This window comes from Hippoglossus hippoglossus, chromosome 14 (assembly GCF_009819705.1).
Source record: "Hippoglossus hippoglossus isolate fHipHip1 chromosome 14, fHipHip1.pri, whole genome shotgun sequence".
Classification (NCBI taxonomy): Eukaryota; Metazoa; Chordata; class Actinopteri; order Pleuronectiformes; family Pleuronectidae; genus Hippoglossus; species Hippoglossus hippoglossus.
This window is the reverse complement of record NC_047164.1, coordinates 9,527,966-9,542,578: the sequence shown is the minus strand read 5'-3', so window position 1 is coordinate 9,542,578 and position 14,613 is coordinate 9,527,966. Positions and strand designations below refer to the sequence as shown.

Sequence of the window (14,613 nt, the reverse complement as noted above, 5' to 3'; positions counted from 1 at the left end):
AAAGCACAGTTGCTTCATTATTTCGCAGAAAACGTATTTGTTTTATGACAGTTGAGCACATGACTCCGTGTCCTGCATGAACTAACGCGATGCGTAATTTTCTGCAGAAATTCAATTTAACAAGACTACAAAACAGAATAAAAAACGCTCAACCAACAGAGGTCAGTAAAACAGAGACAAACCTTTAAAGAAAACACACATTTAACAAAATGATATGAACAACAATATGAACAATATACTACGGACACCAAAATTACACTACAATATACAGGACACATACCATGAGGGCATGTATGTTAATTTAAACACTGGCAAGTTGTTCCATGGAAACAGGTCACACTTCACAGACATACACTCACACACACACACACATGCACACAATGTGTTTTCATGTGATGCTGTGTGTGTGTATTAGGCAGTATGTACAACTGATTGTATTTCCTCTGCAACAGCTGATATTGTAGCTCCTGTGACTGCCTGCACCTGTCGCTGTACGTCATGCCTCTTTCTCTCTCTCTCTCTCTCTCTCTCTCTCTCTCTCTCACACACACACACACACACACGTTTGAACTTCTATTTCATAGAATCATTGACATAATACATTCCCTAGCCCCTTATCCAACAAAATGCCTAACACTAACCCAAACTAAACCTAATTCTAACCCTAACCCTAAAACCAAGTCTTAACCCTCAAACAGCCCAATGAAAAAGTGAGGACCGGGCAAAATGTCCTCACTTTCCAAAAATGTCCTCACTCTGTAGGGTTTATGCTGGACCTCACAAAGATATAAGTACAGGAACACACACACACACACACACACACACACATACACATACACATACACGGGGATATCTCCCCCACTTCAGAGGACATTAGACAGACTTACATTCATTTCCTAGAGACTTAATTTTAACCATTACCATATGCTACTTGTCTAACCTTTAGTCTTACCTTTACCTAACCTTACAGCCTCTACTCAATTTAAATCTCCAGTGTGCAGGATGTATGGGAATCCATCAGCAATGAAACATATTATATTAAGTTCTCATTAAACAATTGTTATTTAGTTGTCTTAAAATGACCTCTTCGTATCCACAGTGGGAGCAGGTCCTCTTCCAAGGAGTCCACCATGTTATCCTACCATGTTTCTACTGTAACCCAGAACAAACCAAAGATTGGCTCTAGAGAAAGCCTTCTGTACTATTACGTTACTTGGCGACCACCGTAGCATCTCGTACACACGTGGAAGGGTTATTTAGCTCAGAGTTATGTTCAGTTATGCAACTTCACTGCTAGATGCCACTCAATCTTACACACTTAATATTTAGAATGTTCTAATTCAAGCCAGGTTGGTTAATAATTGGATCTACTGGTAATTTCTAACCAAAGTAATTGTATAATGTTAATATGTAACAAGTCTCAAAGTATGTGGCTTATTACACATCAATGATGTCTAGACAATGAGCATGTTTGTTTGGCCAAATAACAACACAGTTCCTTGAATCATTTGTTATAGAAAGTCAGCTATGAATCGTTTTCTAAGATAGGAGGCTAATTTGTTATGAAAACGTTCTTCTTTACGTTTATATCGTTTTCTCATCTCTTGTGATCACATGAGACATTATGATCTACATTATGGGAACTTGCTTTTTGTTAAGGTCCCCACAAGATGAGTAAAACGCACACACACACAAAGCAACACAATAGATTTGCCAACTTTTATTTTTTTATTTAAAACATGTTCAACAGCTTATGAATAAATATGTACAAAGGTGAGATGACATTCATGTGACTCTGTTGGAGGTAGAAACTGGAATCCTTTCCTTTGCTTCCGAAACGTTCAGTCTCAACAAAGCTTGTTTAAGATCTGTCTAAATGTCCCGAGATAGACCCACAAATCCCTGTCAAATAAACAATGACAAATTGTACGTGTTTCAGTGCTGCTTAAAGTCTAATCTGATGTGACATATATTAACAGACATAATACGAAGAGCAAAGTAAAACAACTCTTAGTTCAACCCTTGTTCTTCCTGTGGAACCAGGTATGTTAGGTTTTTTACACAGGACAGTGCCAGTAAATTCAGACAATCGTCGGAAAGCATTTAAAACTCACATATTCTGCTATTCTACAATCCAAAATCTAATTTAATTTTTCAGGTTATTTGATGATTCTAATATCTTTTACGTTACAGTAAACTACAAATATCCAATGGCATGTTTTCAAGTTTTAAAAGGTACAGTCAACAATCACACAAATCACTTGTTTTTGTGCACAAAACACACAGACAGACACATGCAAATCTTATTTACAGCACACAATCAGCAATAATTGATCCTCATCCCCTTTTTTTTCACAGATTTAATAATTATCTGTACATGTAGAGGCAGAGCTGGAAAGGACACATTTTCATCCCTGTTTGTTTGTTTGTTTTTAAGCAAGATCACGTAAAAACGTCGGAACGGATTCCTACGAAACTTGGTGGTAGGATGTGACATAGGCCGACATTTTTTTTTGACGGGTTCACCAATTTCCTATACCAAAAATAATTTATGGATCGTGAAGAAAAGAATCAGACATATTTAGGGGACTGATAAGTATGAGTAGGTGCAATTGAATGCAGCTTAATTGAATCTATGGCATCTGTCAGGCCTTGGTGGAGGTGTCCTCTCTATTGAGTTAGCCCTTAGTTTCCAAAATGTGTTTGGTCTTGGGCTATAATGTCTTTGGGGTATGATGTTCTTCTCATTACCAAATATTTAATACCAAATGTCCAAATACCTCAGCCTTCAACCAAGTTCCAGTTCCAAATGTAAAAGTAAACCAAAAGTATGTGTCATCTGATTATTATGTCTTTACAGAGAGTGTATCTGATGATGTTATGGAAACAGATACCACTACAAACAAATTATCTCCGGAGCACTGTCTGACAGATAATAAAGTTGTTACTAGAAAAGAGCTACAGCAGATAGGATTAATGAGTCGAAAGATAACGATGAGGTTTGGAGACAGAGAGAGAGACAAATAGACCCAACAGATACACAGAATACAGGGAGAGAAAGAACAGTTATGATAGAGACAGGTTTGGCTCTCAGATGTTTATCTGACACATAGATACACACCAGTAAATGATTTTGGACCGTGCAGCCATGAGGTTTATCAGGAAGGAATGAAAAACAGGCGGACCGTTTTTTGATAGTCAGAGGTTGGTTATTGTACAGTTGTAAGTGAGATTGAACGTGACCCTCTCTTTCAAATAAGACTTTTAGCCACAGGGCAAACACAATGTAGTAGTTTTTCTCCGCTCTGTGGAGGTTCTGTTTGGATGATCAGCTTGCACTTCAGTTGTTGGCCGAGAAAGTTATTAGCATTGTAAATGTTGGGCTGAATTTAAGCTTCCTGCCTTTTATGAGGAAAATAATAATTTTGTGAATTTGGCTTGATATGGCAACAGTGTGTTTGGACTTCAGCGAGGTGGCAGCTTGGCCGCAGGTAGTATATGTATGAGCCATTATACATTTATATAGATTTTTTAATTCATGAACATGTATATTTACTCAACTTAAAGGCCCTGAAACCTTTTTTCTCCATCAGGTTCTTACTGTGAATCATGTGATCCTAAGAAAACTCCATTATATGTGCTATACTAGTACTCTGTGTGTGTGTGTGTTTAATCGGATCAATCGATCGACACCTATTGAAGCAGATCAGCTGAGTTTCTATCTCATAGTAAATCAGTAGTTTAAAAAAAGTCTGTGCCACACTGCCAGGGGGAATAATTTTCCAGATTCCTAAAAATTACCATGATTTCTGTGTTGACATGGTGAAACTATTTTTAATACATGTCTAGTACTTTTCCAGGAAATTTCTCTTATGTTTTTCTTTCATATAAATATGTCAAATTATTCCAAGGGGAACCCCAGAATATGTTTTTTTTTGTAGGCCTTCCTTGGCTGAACAAATTGAGACTCTCTGTCGTAAACAATATATGGTTTCATTAGGATTGTTGCCTTTTTAGTCTATATTAAACTTTGAAGACAGGTTGTCAGGGGCTTTAAGAAAGTGCAGAATAAACATGTTTTCATATGAATCTCAGTTATCCAAACTGACAAAGACTGTTTTCAATAAATGAACATTGTGGAATGCAAGAGCATAAAATGTATTTTCATTCGGGATTTTTGTTATTTTATTATGCAGCAGTTATTAAAGGCTTTCTATTTATTTACCATAATACATGCAACAACTTATGTGTCCTGTATTTCAGGAGCATTTCATATGAAGTCCATTATAACACTGACTTTCTGTTCTCCATTTCCTATAAAGACGGGATGAACCATTTATTGGTGCTTTGACTCTGAACCACTCAGTAAACTACATGTCCTGATCTTTCTGTCTGTTGTCCACCAGTATGTAGGTGTTTTGTGTCTTGTGTGTGTGTGTGTGTGTGTGTGTGTGTGTGTGTGTGTGTGTGTGTCTCTGTGTTTTTACAGTTTGTACGATCCTGGCTGCAAATCAATTTCCCTGAATGGGACAATAAAGATACTCTGAACTTTGAACAAAACAACAGAAACATCTTCCAATGATAAACCTGTTTGGTGAAGCTCCTAATGTTTGGTTTCACATGCACTTTCTTTATGTAAGATGCCTTAAAAGTTTAAGTCTGAGCATTTTTCTGCGTTGTTTACCTGAGTAGTTGCCTTTGCCATCTCAGAGCCCATCATAATATTTTTGGGCTGCCAGTGTAGACAGCTGATATCCAGGCCAAGAGTCCATCCTCTGTTCATTGTACACTGATAACAGTCCAACTAGTTTCTTTCATCAAATGTTTCTCCACAGAAAACACTAACTGCGATAGCTTTTGTAGGTATTTTAGGACATTTTGCCTAATCTCTATTAGATATCGGCATATGAATTCAGATAAATTAAAAAAGTGACAGCGGAAGTGTTTCTGTTAGTTGCTCTTCACACCGACTGTTTACCTGCAGGCAACCAAAGCCGACTCAAACGTAGTTGGTCAAACTAGAAACAGAAACCAGAAGGCTTCCTGCCTCCAAATCTTGTCCCTCTGCATGTGAATATGCAGAATCTCCTTATAGAAATGATTGCCTCTGTAGTTGTGATCTACAATATAATTAGGAAAAGTGAAGCAGCAAAGATGAACACAAGTAAAACCCAGTAACATTGACACAAACAAACTCAACAGGGTATTTCCGAACACAGCTTCATTGACTTGGTGTTTAGTGCTCAATGTGAATTCTAAAATGCTATTTGGTCAAGCAATAGAAGCCAGGCTTTCCTTACAGCTCCCGTTAGCAGAGCCGTTAGCCTGTTGGTTCGTCAGAGAACCTGGAGCGACTTCTAAAACCTGCTCGCAGGAAGACGTCAGAGGAGGCAGAGTGAGCGGGCTGTCTCTGACAGAGCTCTCCAGACTGCCCTCCCATCCTGACCTCTGGTGAACGTCCAGCCCTCCAGCACCATTCAGGTCTGAATCCCCATTCCTCCTATCCGGGGCCTTCGAGAAGCAATCTCTGTCTCTGCTCCATCCCCATCCCCATCCTCTCCTCCCTCCCCTGCCTCCCCACTTGCCCCTTAAACAGAGTATTTCCTGAAAGGCGTATCGGAAGTCCGGGCTTCGGCAGTAGATGAGCGGGTTGAAGGCTGAGTTGGAGTATCCAAGCCAGTTGAGGAGTCTGAAGAGCAGCTTAATGTCGCCCAAGTTGAGGAAGGTCATGAGGATGTTGAGGATGAAGAAGGGTAGCCAACACAGAGTGAATGTTCCCATGATAATCCCAAGAGTTTTTACGGCTTTGTGCTCCTTAAGACAGAACTTTAGACGCTTTGTGGCAGAGTGCTTTGTTTCCATTTTTTCTGTCCGTGCTCTATTCTTTCCTCCCTTTTCTTCTTTCCCAGTGTCCACACCTCCTGGTTTCTGCATGTTTAGGCTGTCCTCTCTTGCTTGTTCCACCACCTCAGTTCCCACCCTGAGTTTATTCATTGCGGGACTGTTGTCGGGATCAGCCAGATGTGCGGTGTAATGCAAGTTGTAGAAGTGCCTTTCCCTCCCCCTGATCTTCTCCAGCTGTTTCTGGGCCTCCTGGAACACCCGGGCGTACAAGAAAATCATCACAACCAGTGGCAGGTAGAATGACACAATTGAGGAAGACACAGCATATGCCACATTGGTGTTGAAGTCACAGCAGTACATGTCGGCTAAGCACTTCCAAGCTTCCGTCTTCTCTGACACCCACAACTCCAGATGGATGGGCAGGAAGGAGATGAGGGAGGCCACTACCCACACCCCGAAGATCGCCGCCAAGGCCCGACCCCTGTCAGAAGGAGACAAGGAAGTCCAATATTACACATTTAGTAAGAAGCATATTGACTCTGTGCAACACAACCACAAAAATATGTCAACTTCTTGGTCATACCTGGTGAGCAGCATTGGGTAACGTAGTGGCAAGGTGATGGCGAGGTAGCGGTCCAGAGCGATCACACACAGTGTTTCGATACTGGCTGTCACGCACAGCACGTCCGTCGCTGTCCAAAACTCACACATGAAGTTTCCAAAGTGCCAGCGCTCCAGCAGGATGTAACTGGAACCAAAGGGCACCACAACCAAGCCCATGATGAGGTCAGCGACAGCCAGAGAGGCAATGAAGAGGTTGGTGACAGTCTGAAGCCGCTGGAACCGCAGGATGGCCGTAATCACCAGGACGTTACCTTAAGAGAAGAAAACAAACATTAAGAGAAATGTTAGTAAAAGAAAAATTTGAATATTGTCTAAATCAGTTGCAATAATAACATTTGTTAACTAACTGAAATGATGAAAGGTTTTGCGACTTACCAAAAACTATGGCCAGAACCAGAATGGCCATTGCAACACCGAGCAGCACGAGCTCTGGATCCGAGGCCAGTGAAGAGTTGTTGGACTGTGATTGGTTGACTGGTGCTGACATAGTGCTCACAGACTCCATGATCTACGTTCACAACACAGAGAACAACATAGCTTCATGCATTCTGCTTAAAACAAAGAAAAAGTAGTGTCACAGCCTCGTACTTGGGCCGTGACAAAGATGGAAGACACACTATGTCTTGTGTTAGAAGTGTTTGCACTATTGAATTGGACTTATACCTTTATAAGGAATATTGGAGGATCACCTTTGAGATGGATGGCTTGTGTTTGTAAATATGTTTAGGCTGTAGTGCATTTAGTACTTTGCACTGTTTGTGGGATTTGCAGTGCTCAGTATCGACTGTGCTGAAGAGCGTTTATACACATTTATACACATACGTAGCACAATCTGAATCTCCTCCATGTTTACTGTTGTTGTTGTGTTGTTCGGTTTTTATGGTCCAGAAGAGACTTTGAGTCTTACCTTCCTCCCTCAGTGTTAATCATTCAAGTGTGATCAGACAGGACAACATTCTCTGTGGAAGGTGTCTGACAGGTAGATTTTTAATTAGTCCTTACACTTACCTACTTTGCACCTTTTGCACTTAAAGTTTAAAGTTGTTCTGCTGTCCTGTTGAATGAAATTAGAAGTCAGCCTTGGATCTGTTCTGCATGTTTCCTATGTAGTCTCACAAACTAAAATCGGCTGCAGTTACATGCAATCTAAAACATATATTTTCATGTTTTCTTAGACCTGGAAATACATCTATATATATTTCTCCCTGAGAAATTAAGCCGCCAATGGGTGGATCCTTCTCGGGCCAATCTATACCAGGATTTATTGCGCTTCGGTGATTAAGAAGTTATACTGCTAGCAAGTGACAAGACTTCCGATTCTTGAATATCACGCTTTAAACAGCTAATTCTACCCATGTTAAAAAACCAAGGGTCTTTTAAGGTTTCTCATCGTGTCCAACTGCATCTCTGTTGCTAGACGACAGCAGTAAGGGTTGGACAAGTAATGTTTGTATGCCAGCTGTAAAGGTAGTTGTAACCCAGCAGCTGAAATAAACTTTGTGACCTGTCTGGACTGGATCACACAAATCAATGCATGAAATAGAAATGTTGACACATGACATTTTTATTACTTTAAATTATTTTCATAATCATGCTTTTTTACAGTGTGCAGAAGAAAAGTAAGTTGAAAGCCATTTGCTTTTATTTAAACAGGGTGTGTTGGTTGAGCATAAAAGGCTTTGACACCTGATGATCCCTGTTCACTGTTCACTGTTCTTTCTGATTGTCTTGTCTTGTGCGGTCGGGGGATGGTAATGTTCGGTGAGTAATGGTCTTACAATGTTACTGTTTGAGCTGCGTCTTACCGGTTCATTCATTTTTGTGTTGTTCTTGTACACGTAGTTAGAGGTGAACAGAGTGTTACAGTTTGTTTTTTTAATGCACCTCCAGAGGTTGTTTGGTTAATTGGCTCTTCTGTGTACACGCACACTTGGCTTTATATGTATCCAGACTTTACGCAATCCCAGCCCTCACAACACATTAATGCCAGTTGTAAATAGACCCATTGATTCACCCATGTTTACCCAGTTCTCCTGTGGTAAATGAGCAGAGTGTTGAATTTTGGGATGCATTTCAAAACGCCAGGGTGGAACATGATGGGATTATTTTTCTATGAAAAATCATCTCACAAGCGGAGCAGTACAGTGTCATAACAGAGCTTTTCCAAGCCAACATATATTAATATTAGTATGTTGTCAGTCATTTTTTCTACAGTCACAACAACAGCGCGTTTGTGTTAAAATGTGTCATCATTAAGTGTCTGGAACATTTGCGTCTAGAGAGAACGTGGATGAGCCAGCGTGCGGAGCAAATGATGGACCTGCTGAAAAATTTTAATCAATTTTTCATTACTGCTTTTAATCATCTGTTTCAATTTGAATGGACGAGGCCCAGCACATGCTACTCCTCAAACATAATGATACCAGGCAATAATTACTTTATTGTATTTTTGAAAAGGTCAGTGAACCTGTTGCTTTCAATCGTGCATCCCAAAGATGAACCACCCTCTACTGTGACAGACCTTTTGTGGTGCCTTATGTCCATTCACTGACCCGAGTGATCAGATCAATAATCTGGGCGTCTACCTGCACCATGACAAATAGTCCTGCTTGCAAATGAGGTTCTGCTCTACTCCCTGTCTGTTTAAACAGCTACACACACAAACACACACCCGCACACACATAAAACTTGGCCATTTCTCTAAAGCCAAGACGTAAACACAAACGGTTCACTGAGACATAAATACCATGATCTTTAAGCAGGGGAAGCTGGGTGGTGGCAGCTACACTGAGCACTTTAACACACACAAAATGCCCACAATAGTACCTGCACAAACACAAATGCACAGGCAAAAGTGAATGCACAAACACAATGATTACACATGCACGCAGAGCAGCTTTTGTAGTGATTAGTAAAATAAACTGACGACAGTAGACAAAACTGTGACGGAGGAGAGACGTCTTTGAGAAAAACACAAATGTTCTGGTTACATCGTCCTGATAAAACAAATGATCCTGGAAAACAGAGCAATCAGTGAACATCTTGTTTATTGACGCTCGCTGATGGTATTACACCCCCCACCCCACCCCCGATCCATATTGATTTCCATTTGTCCTGAAACTGGTCACAACCATCTAATTTGATATTACCCAAGCAGGATGGTATATATTCCAGAAAGAAATACCAAACAACTGCTGCACCTTGAGGTCTGTTGAAAATCTTCTCTAAATTCTGCACTATGTCACATCTACGTTGGCTGTAAAAGAAGAAGTAGCTGATGTTATGTCCCAAGTGCTATCGCAGCTCTGCAGTGTGTTGTGTGCTGCACAAGTTCCAGATACTGAGGGAAGGAGCCTCTTTAAAGTTGTTGGTCACTGCCAAACTGTCACTTCCTGCCAATGCATATGCAAATGTGATGCCACTGCCTTTATTGACAATATTAGCATAACGCAACATCATCATATAGTTTGGCTTTGAACCCAAAGTCAGAGCCAAACTATCAAAATTCACACATTTTATTTTTGCCGTGATTATGAGTAGGACATCAATCAAATTTCATATCTGTAGCCCAGATCCACAAAAAACAATTTCCCTCATAACAATCTGTATAAGGTGCAACACATACATTCAAATTTCATGTCACAAATTTCACATTAACAAGTCACATGCATGAAATCTTAATTATTATCCACCATAAATACTTTGATTGACTAACCAGCTGCTTGACATTAGACATTTTTGCAAATGCAAATTGGTGTGGTGATTCCAGGCTAAAGATAAACCATGTATTGTATGTTAAATAAAAACGTAGTGTAGATTCTGTAAAGGTGAAAAGTTGCTCCTGCCATCACAATAAGTAAAAGAGAATCAAATTAATAATTTCTAAATATTTGAGACATTAGTTTTAACATGTGCAGTGAATGTGTTTTTAAAAGCTTTAACTTTATCATTATGTATATCATATCAAAATATTTAAATAACTGTAATAAACTGATTAAATGAATGAAATCATTTTTACTCACTTTCCTTACTGTGTACAAAAGGTATAATATTAAATATTTATATATATATTGTATGCATGCAGCATATGTCAATCCAGTCACTTTTCCTACCTCCAGGCTCCGTCCTCTTCTTCACAGTCCGGTGATTTTTTAATCCTGAGGCCTTTAAATCCACACAAAGTATCATCATAATGTGATTGTTGGCAGCTTTTAGTCTCCTTCCTGTTTTGCTGTGTTATGAATGTCTGGTTTTGTGTGTGACACTCACACCCACACCCACACACACACTCTGCGTCGCTTTCTCTCTCCCGTACACTCTCATGTATCGACACGCTCCTCAGCTCTAGACCACACTTGCCCTTTGGAAGCAGCTGAGCCTGTCACCCTATATATAAGCAAACCCCCGATGACATCACAGCAGGGCAGCAGCCTATCAGAGGACAAGGACTGGCTTTAGTGTATATCGCATGTCTGCAGTGTAGTTGCAGCTGAACAGCTCTTTCTTAGCACCACACTACTTCAAATTCATACTTCTGAGCTGCCAAAGAAAAACCACAGCCTCTTCTTTTTGCTGGGTAGCTGCATTTTGCATTCAGCTCAGAGGAGTTGTTGTGTAATAAATAGAGTATAATAAGAATGGCTTTGCATTACATTAATTAATTTGCACTTAATACCATACTAGCTTCAGTCAAGAAGAAACCGCTAAACAGAAACTTACCCATTAATGTTGTTTTAATTCACTTAGCTTTAACCAGTTAAACTTTTCCACCTCTTCACTGTTGGTTTCCCATTTGTCAGAAGGTGAAGTGGAGAGAAGCTGGGTTTTAATTTGATTACATTTTCAAAATTGCCAATTTCCCCTGTGGTCTTGTTGGTAATTAAAACCACTGCCTTAGACTACTGCTTGGAGAGAGTTGAAGGGGGTTGAAGAAACACACAGACAGCTTTTCTAACTTCTAATGACAGAATGTGGCCATTAGAATGATTTATAAGATATTCTAAAACAGAACAAGTGCTAGAATGAACTCTTTCTTCTGACCTTTACTCCTGGGCCTGTCTGCTGCATTCAACATGGTGAATCACAGACTGGGGGAGTCCCACAGGGATTAATTCTTGGCCTCCTGCTGACAACCCTGTTATTCTTAAACCTTAATCTTCCGAGCACAAAGTCATCAGTATACGATAAACTCTGGCCTGCACATTTTATTGTACTGCCTCTGCAGCTGACAACCTGAATGCACACAACAAAAGCCTCCCACACACAGAAGATTTCATTCTTCACATTTCCTCCTCCTTTAATCAATGCCCTCCTCTTTTCATGTCCTCTCTCAGAGCCCAGAGCAACATCCATTTGGCCAAAAGGACTTATTAGTGATGATGTGAGTGTGATCATTAAAACACTGTGATCCATCTTGAGAGCCTCTGAGCATCATTATTCTGGCCAGGAAGCATCACAGATGCGCAGATGCAACCTGCCGTCATCAGTGGAACCTGCTGTTCTGTTATAACTCGGAGCTCTGAGCTCGGCCCTCGGACTGATGTCACACCCCAATATCCCGGGTTGATAGCGTTCCAGTTGCACAGGAATAATGCTTACATTAGCCAGCAAGCCATTGTTAGCAAAAACAGTTCATAATAATGCATTACGCGTCATTGGACAGTACTATGTGTGCGACAAATTTAATGACAGAAGTGCTAATAAACAGTAAAACCTTCAGCGTTCACGACTGTTGATATACGGAGAGGCCATTTTGGTTTTCGAAGTCTGGTGTGGTGAGGTTCCTCCGATCTTCCGGCTCGAAATTCCGACTGAGGGGGCGTTAAAGTTGCAACTTCCGGCATTTACTTGAAGGGTCTCACACGCCTGCAGAGTAAAACCACTGCAGATACCACGAAGAGCAAAAACCAAGTGGTGGAGTAACTCGTGACATAATACAAGCAAAAAATCCCATGCATCTCTTTACCTTATATACTCTCAGACGATGTTTGTCTCATTTACACTTTTATATGTTTTTCTTTGGGGAAAGGCTGCGTGGCCGTATCGTCCTGTCAGCCCCAACACATTCCACACCTCTTCCTCTCCATGTCCCATCCCTTCCTCTCTCCCTCCCTCGCTCCACATTCTCCGCTCCAGACCTATGTTCTAACTGTTAAAGTATCCATCCCTTGATACCACAGCTCCTCTCATGGTTCTATAATCTGCGCCTGAGTACATAATCATTTCCTTCCAAGTCATTCCTTCTAGGTGCTTTTTACTTCAGCCAAGGAGGTTATGTGTTCACCCCGGTCTGTTTCTTTGTTTGTTGGTTTGCCAGCAGGATTACGCGGAAACTACTCAACAGATTTCCACGAAACCTGGTGGAGGGATGACGCGTGGGCTAAAATATAACTTTTTTTATCTAAGGGCAGTTACAGGAGTTTCTCTTAATCACTTACCTTATCTTCAGCGATTTCCCAGAATGGGATGGAGCCTAATAAAAAGATATCAGGCCTATTTAGTTGACTGAGTTTGTGAAGCTTAGTGTGACTTGATTGAATTTAACAGGACTTTTAGGCCTTGGCAGAGGTACGCCCTCCACTGAGAGCCATTCTTAAATAGGTAACAGTTCCCTCAAGAGTTGATTTAAAGGGCCCCTAGAAATTACGTTTGCTCTGCCAGCCTGATGACGAACACCTACAGAAATCCCAATGCAGCCTGATTATGTTCACACTTTTTTTTTAATGAATGAAGCTCAGTTTTTGTGTTCTTCACCAGAGCAGCAGAGGCGTGGTCGAAGAGGATGTTGGGTGTGTAATGAAAGTGCTGGACTTAGCCTCCAGAGATCAGAGTTCATCAGAGTTCATTGTGATTTGGATTAATTCTAATAAACACATTTTGTCTCCTGTGACTGCAGATATTTATATAGTACTAATATGCACTAAGTACAAAAATGCCAATTGTAAAATGATTAAATGCATTTGCAAAATCAAATGATGTCCTTAATTGTTTGTTTGTATAATATCACTTATGGTTGTGCACAACATGATCATGGTAGATAATAGTTTTATTTCAGCAAAGGTTAAGGTTAGAGGAGGATTGTAGGTTTGATCAAACATTTCCGTTAAATTCCACTAAACATTATCTATACAGCAAATATGTGTTTGTCAAAACATGACTGGAAAAACTAATTAAGAGTAAATCCAAATACATGAGGACAGAGTTGTTTATGTGTCAGGGGGCCATGGAGATTAACAAAACTGTTTTCTTTTCTTTTCTCTTTTGCTCAAGTCAAGTCCATGTTGTCTTTTGTTGTCAGTCATCTATGGCAACAGCGTTTCTACCTTGGACCTAAACACAATGACTTCAACCACTTAAAATACGACCTTGTGAAGGGGTCATATGACGCAACCCAAGCTACAATATGTTTCCAAGCAATGTGTTTGATTTCCAGTCAGGTATAATTACTCCAAATTGACTGTGAAGAAAAAGAGAGAATGTTTGAGTGGTGTGAGTGACTTGTATCATACTCTCAACTTGCCTGTTTTTGTTATTCTTAAGGCCTTTTTTGGTAGATTTTCTCCTCTAATCTTCTGTGCTACTTTACACCGAGTCCAATAATACACAGGAAAACTGAAAAGCTTTGTTCTCAGAAACAACATAATGGCCGTCTCTGCATTGAGTGGAGGTTCCAATCTATTGTGCGTTTGTGTTGCTGTAGACTGTGTTGAGAGTTTCACCAATAAAGACATATTTTAACATTTTTTTTAATGTTTCTATCACCACACGTTACAGTGAGCAGGATAAACTGTCTGCGAAGCCACGTCTGTGTGTGTTTGAATGCGTCTGACACCACCTCAGTCGAAAACATCTCACACAGACAGTGCATGCATCTGTAGAGCAGTAATCAATCCCTCTTGCAGAGGACGAGTATCCTCACGGGAAAAAAAGAAAACACATTCCCGTCCTCAGCTGGGTTTTTTGTTGGAGCATATTTGTTCAGTATATCCTGTACTTTAATGTGCATGTGGACCACTGAGACACTGTACTGCTTCCTGCTGCTCGTCCGGCTTTTAACACCTCATCCTTCCTGTGCCAAGAAGGGACGGTGGCTATGGACCTCACACAAAAACATTTAAGTTTTTCAAGTAATAATAATCTAATTAT

General features: G+C 40.3%; 1 protein-coding gene across 2 annotated transcripts; it reads right to left on the bottom strand.

Annotated features, from left to right (window-relative positions):
* Positions 1 to 4,645: 4,645 nt before the first annotated feature.
* LOC117774861 (beta-2 adrenergic receptor-like) lies at positions 4,646 to 10,817 on the bottom strand. Of its 2 annotated transcripts, XM_034607527.1 has the most exons (5): positions 10,581 to 10,817; positions 6,968 to 6,976; positions 6,844 to 6,901; positions 6,428 to 6,719; positions 4,646 to 6,325 (listed from the first exon to the last, which is right to left on the bottom strand). In XM_034607527.1, exons 2-5 carry the CDS (start codon positions 6,971 to 6,973, stop codon positions 5,272 to 5,274), a joined length of 1,410 nt encoding a protein of 469 aa, XP_034463418.1. In that variant the 5' UTR covers positions 6,974 to 6,976; positions 10,581 to 10,817; the 3' UTR covers positions 4,646 to 5,271. The 2 variants fall into 2 exon arrangements, with proteins under 2 accessions (XP_034463418.1, XP_034463417.1); XM_034607526.1 differs by having other exon boundaries at positions 6,844 to 6,976; positions 10,581 to 10,816.
* Positions 10,818 to 14,613: the final 3,796 nt, after the last annotated feature.

Bases quoted from the DNA above. Each gene is read 5' to 3' on its own strand.
- LOC117774861 (XM_034607526.1), bottom strand. From the start codon at position 6,973: ATGGAGTCTGTGAGCACTATGTCAGCACCAGTCAACCAATCACAGTCC. The intron at 6,720-6,843 runs GTAAGTCGCAAA...TCTTCTCTTAAG, and splicing joins GGTTCTGGCCATAGTTTTTG to GTAACGTCCTGGTGATTACG. The intron at 6,326-6,427 runs GTATGACCAAGA...TCCTTCTGACAG, and splicing joins TACCCAATGCTGCTCACCAG to GGGTCGGGCCTTGGCGGCGA.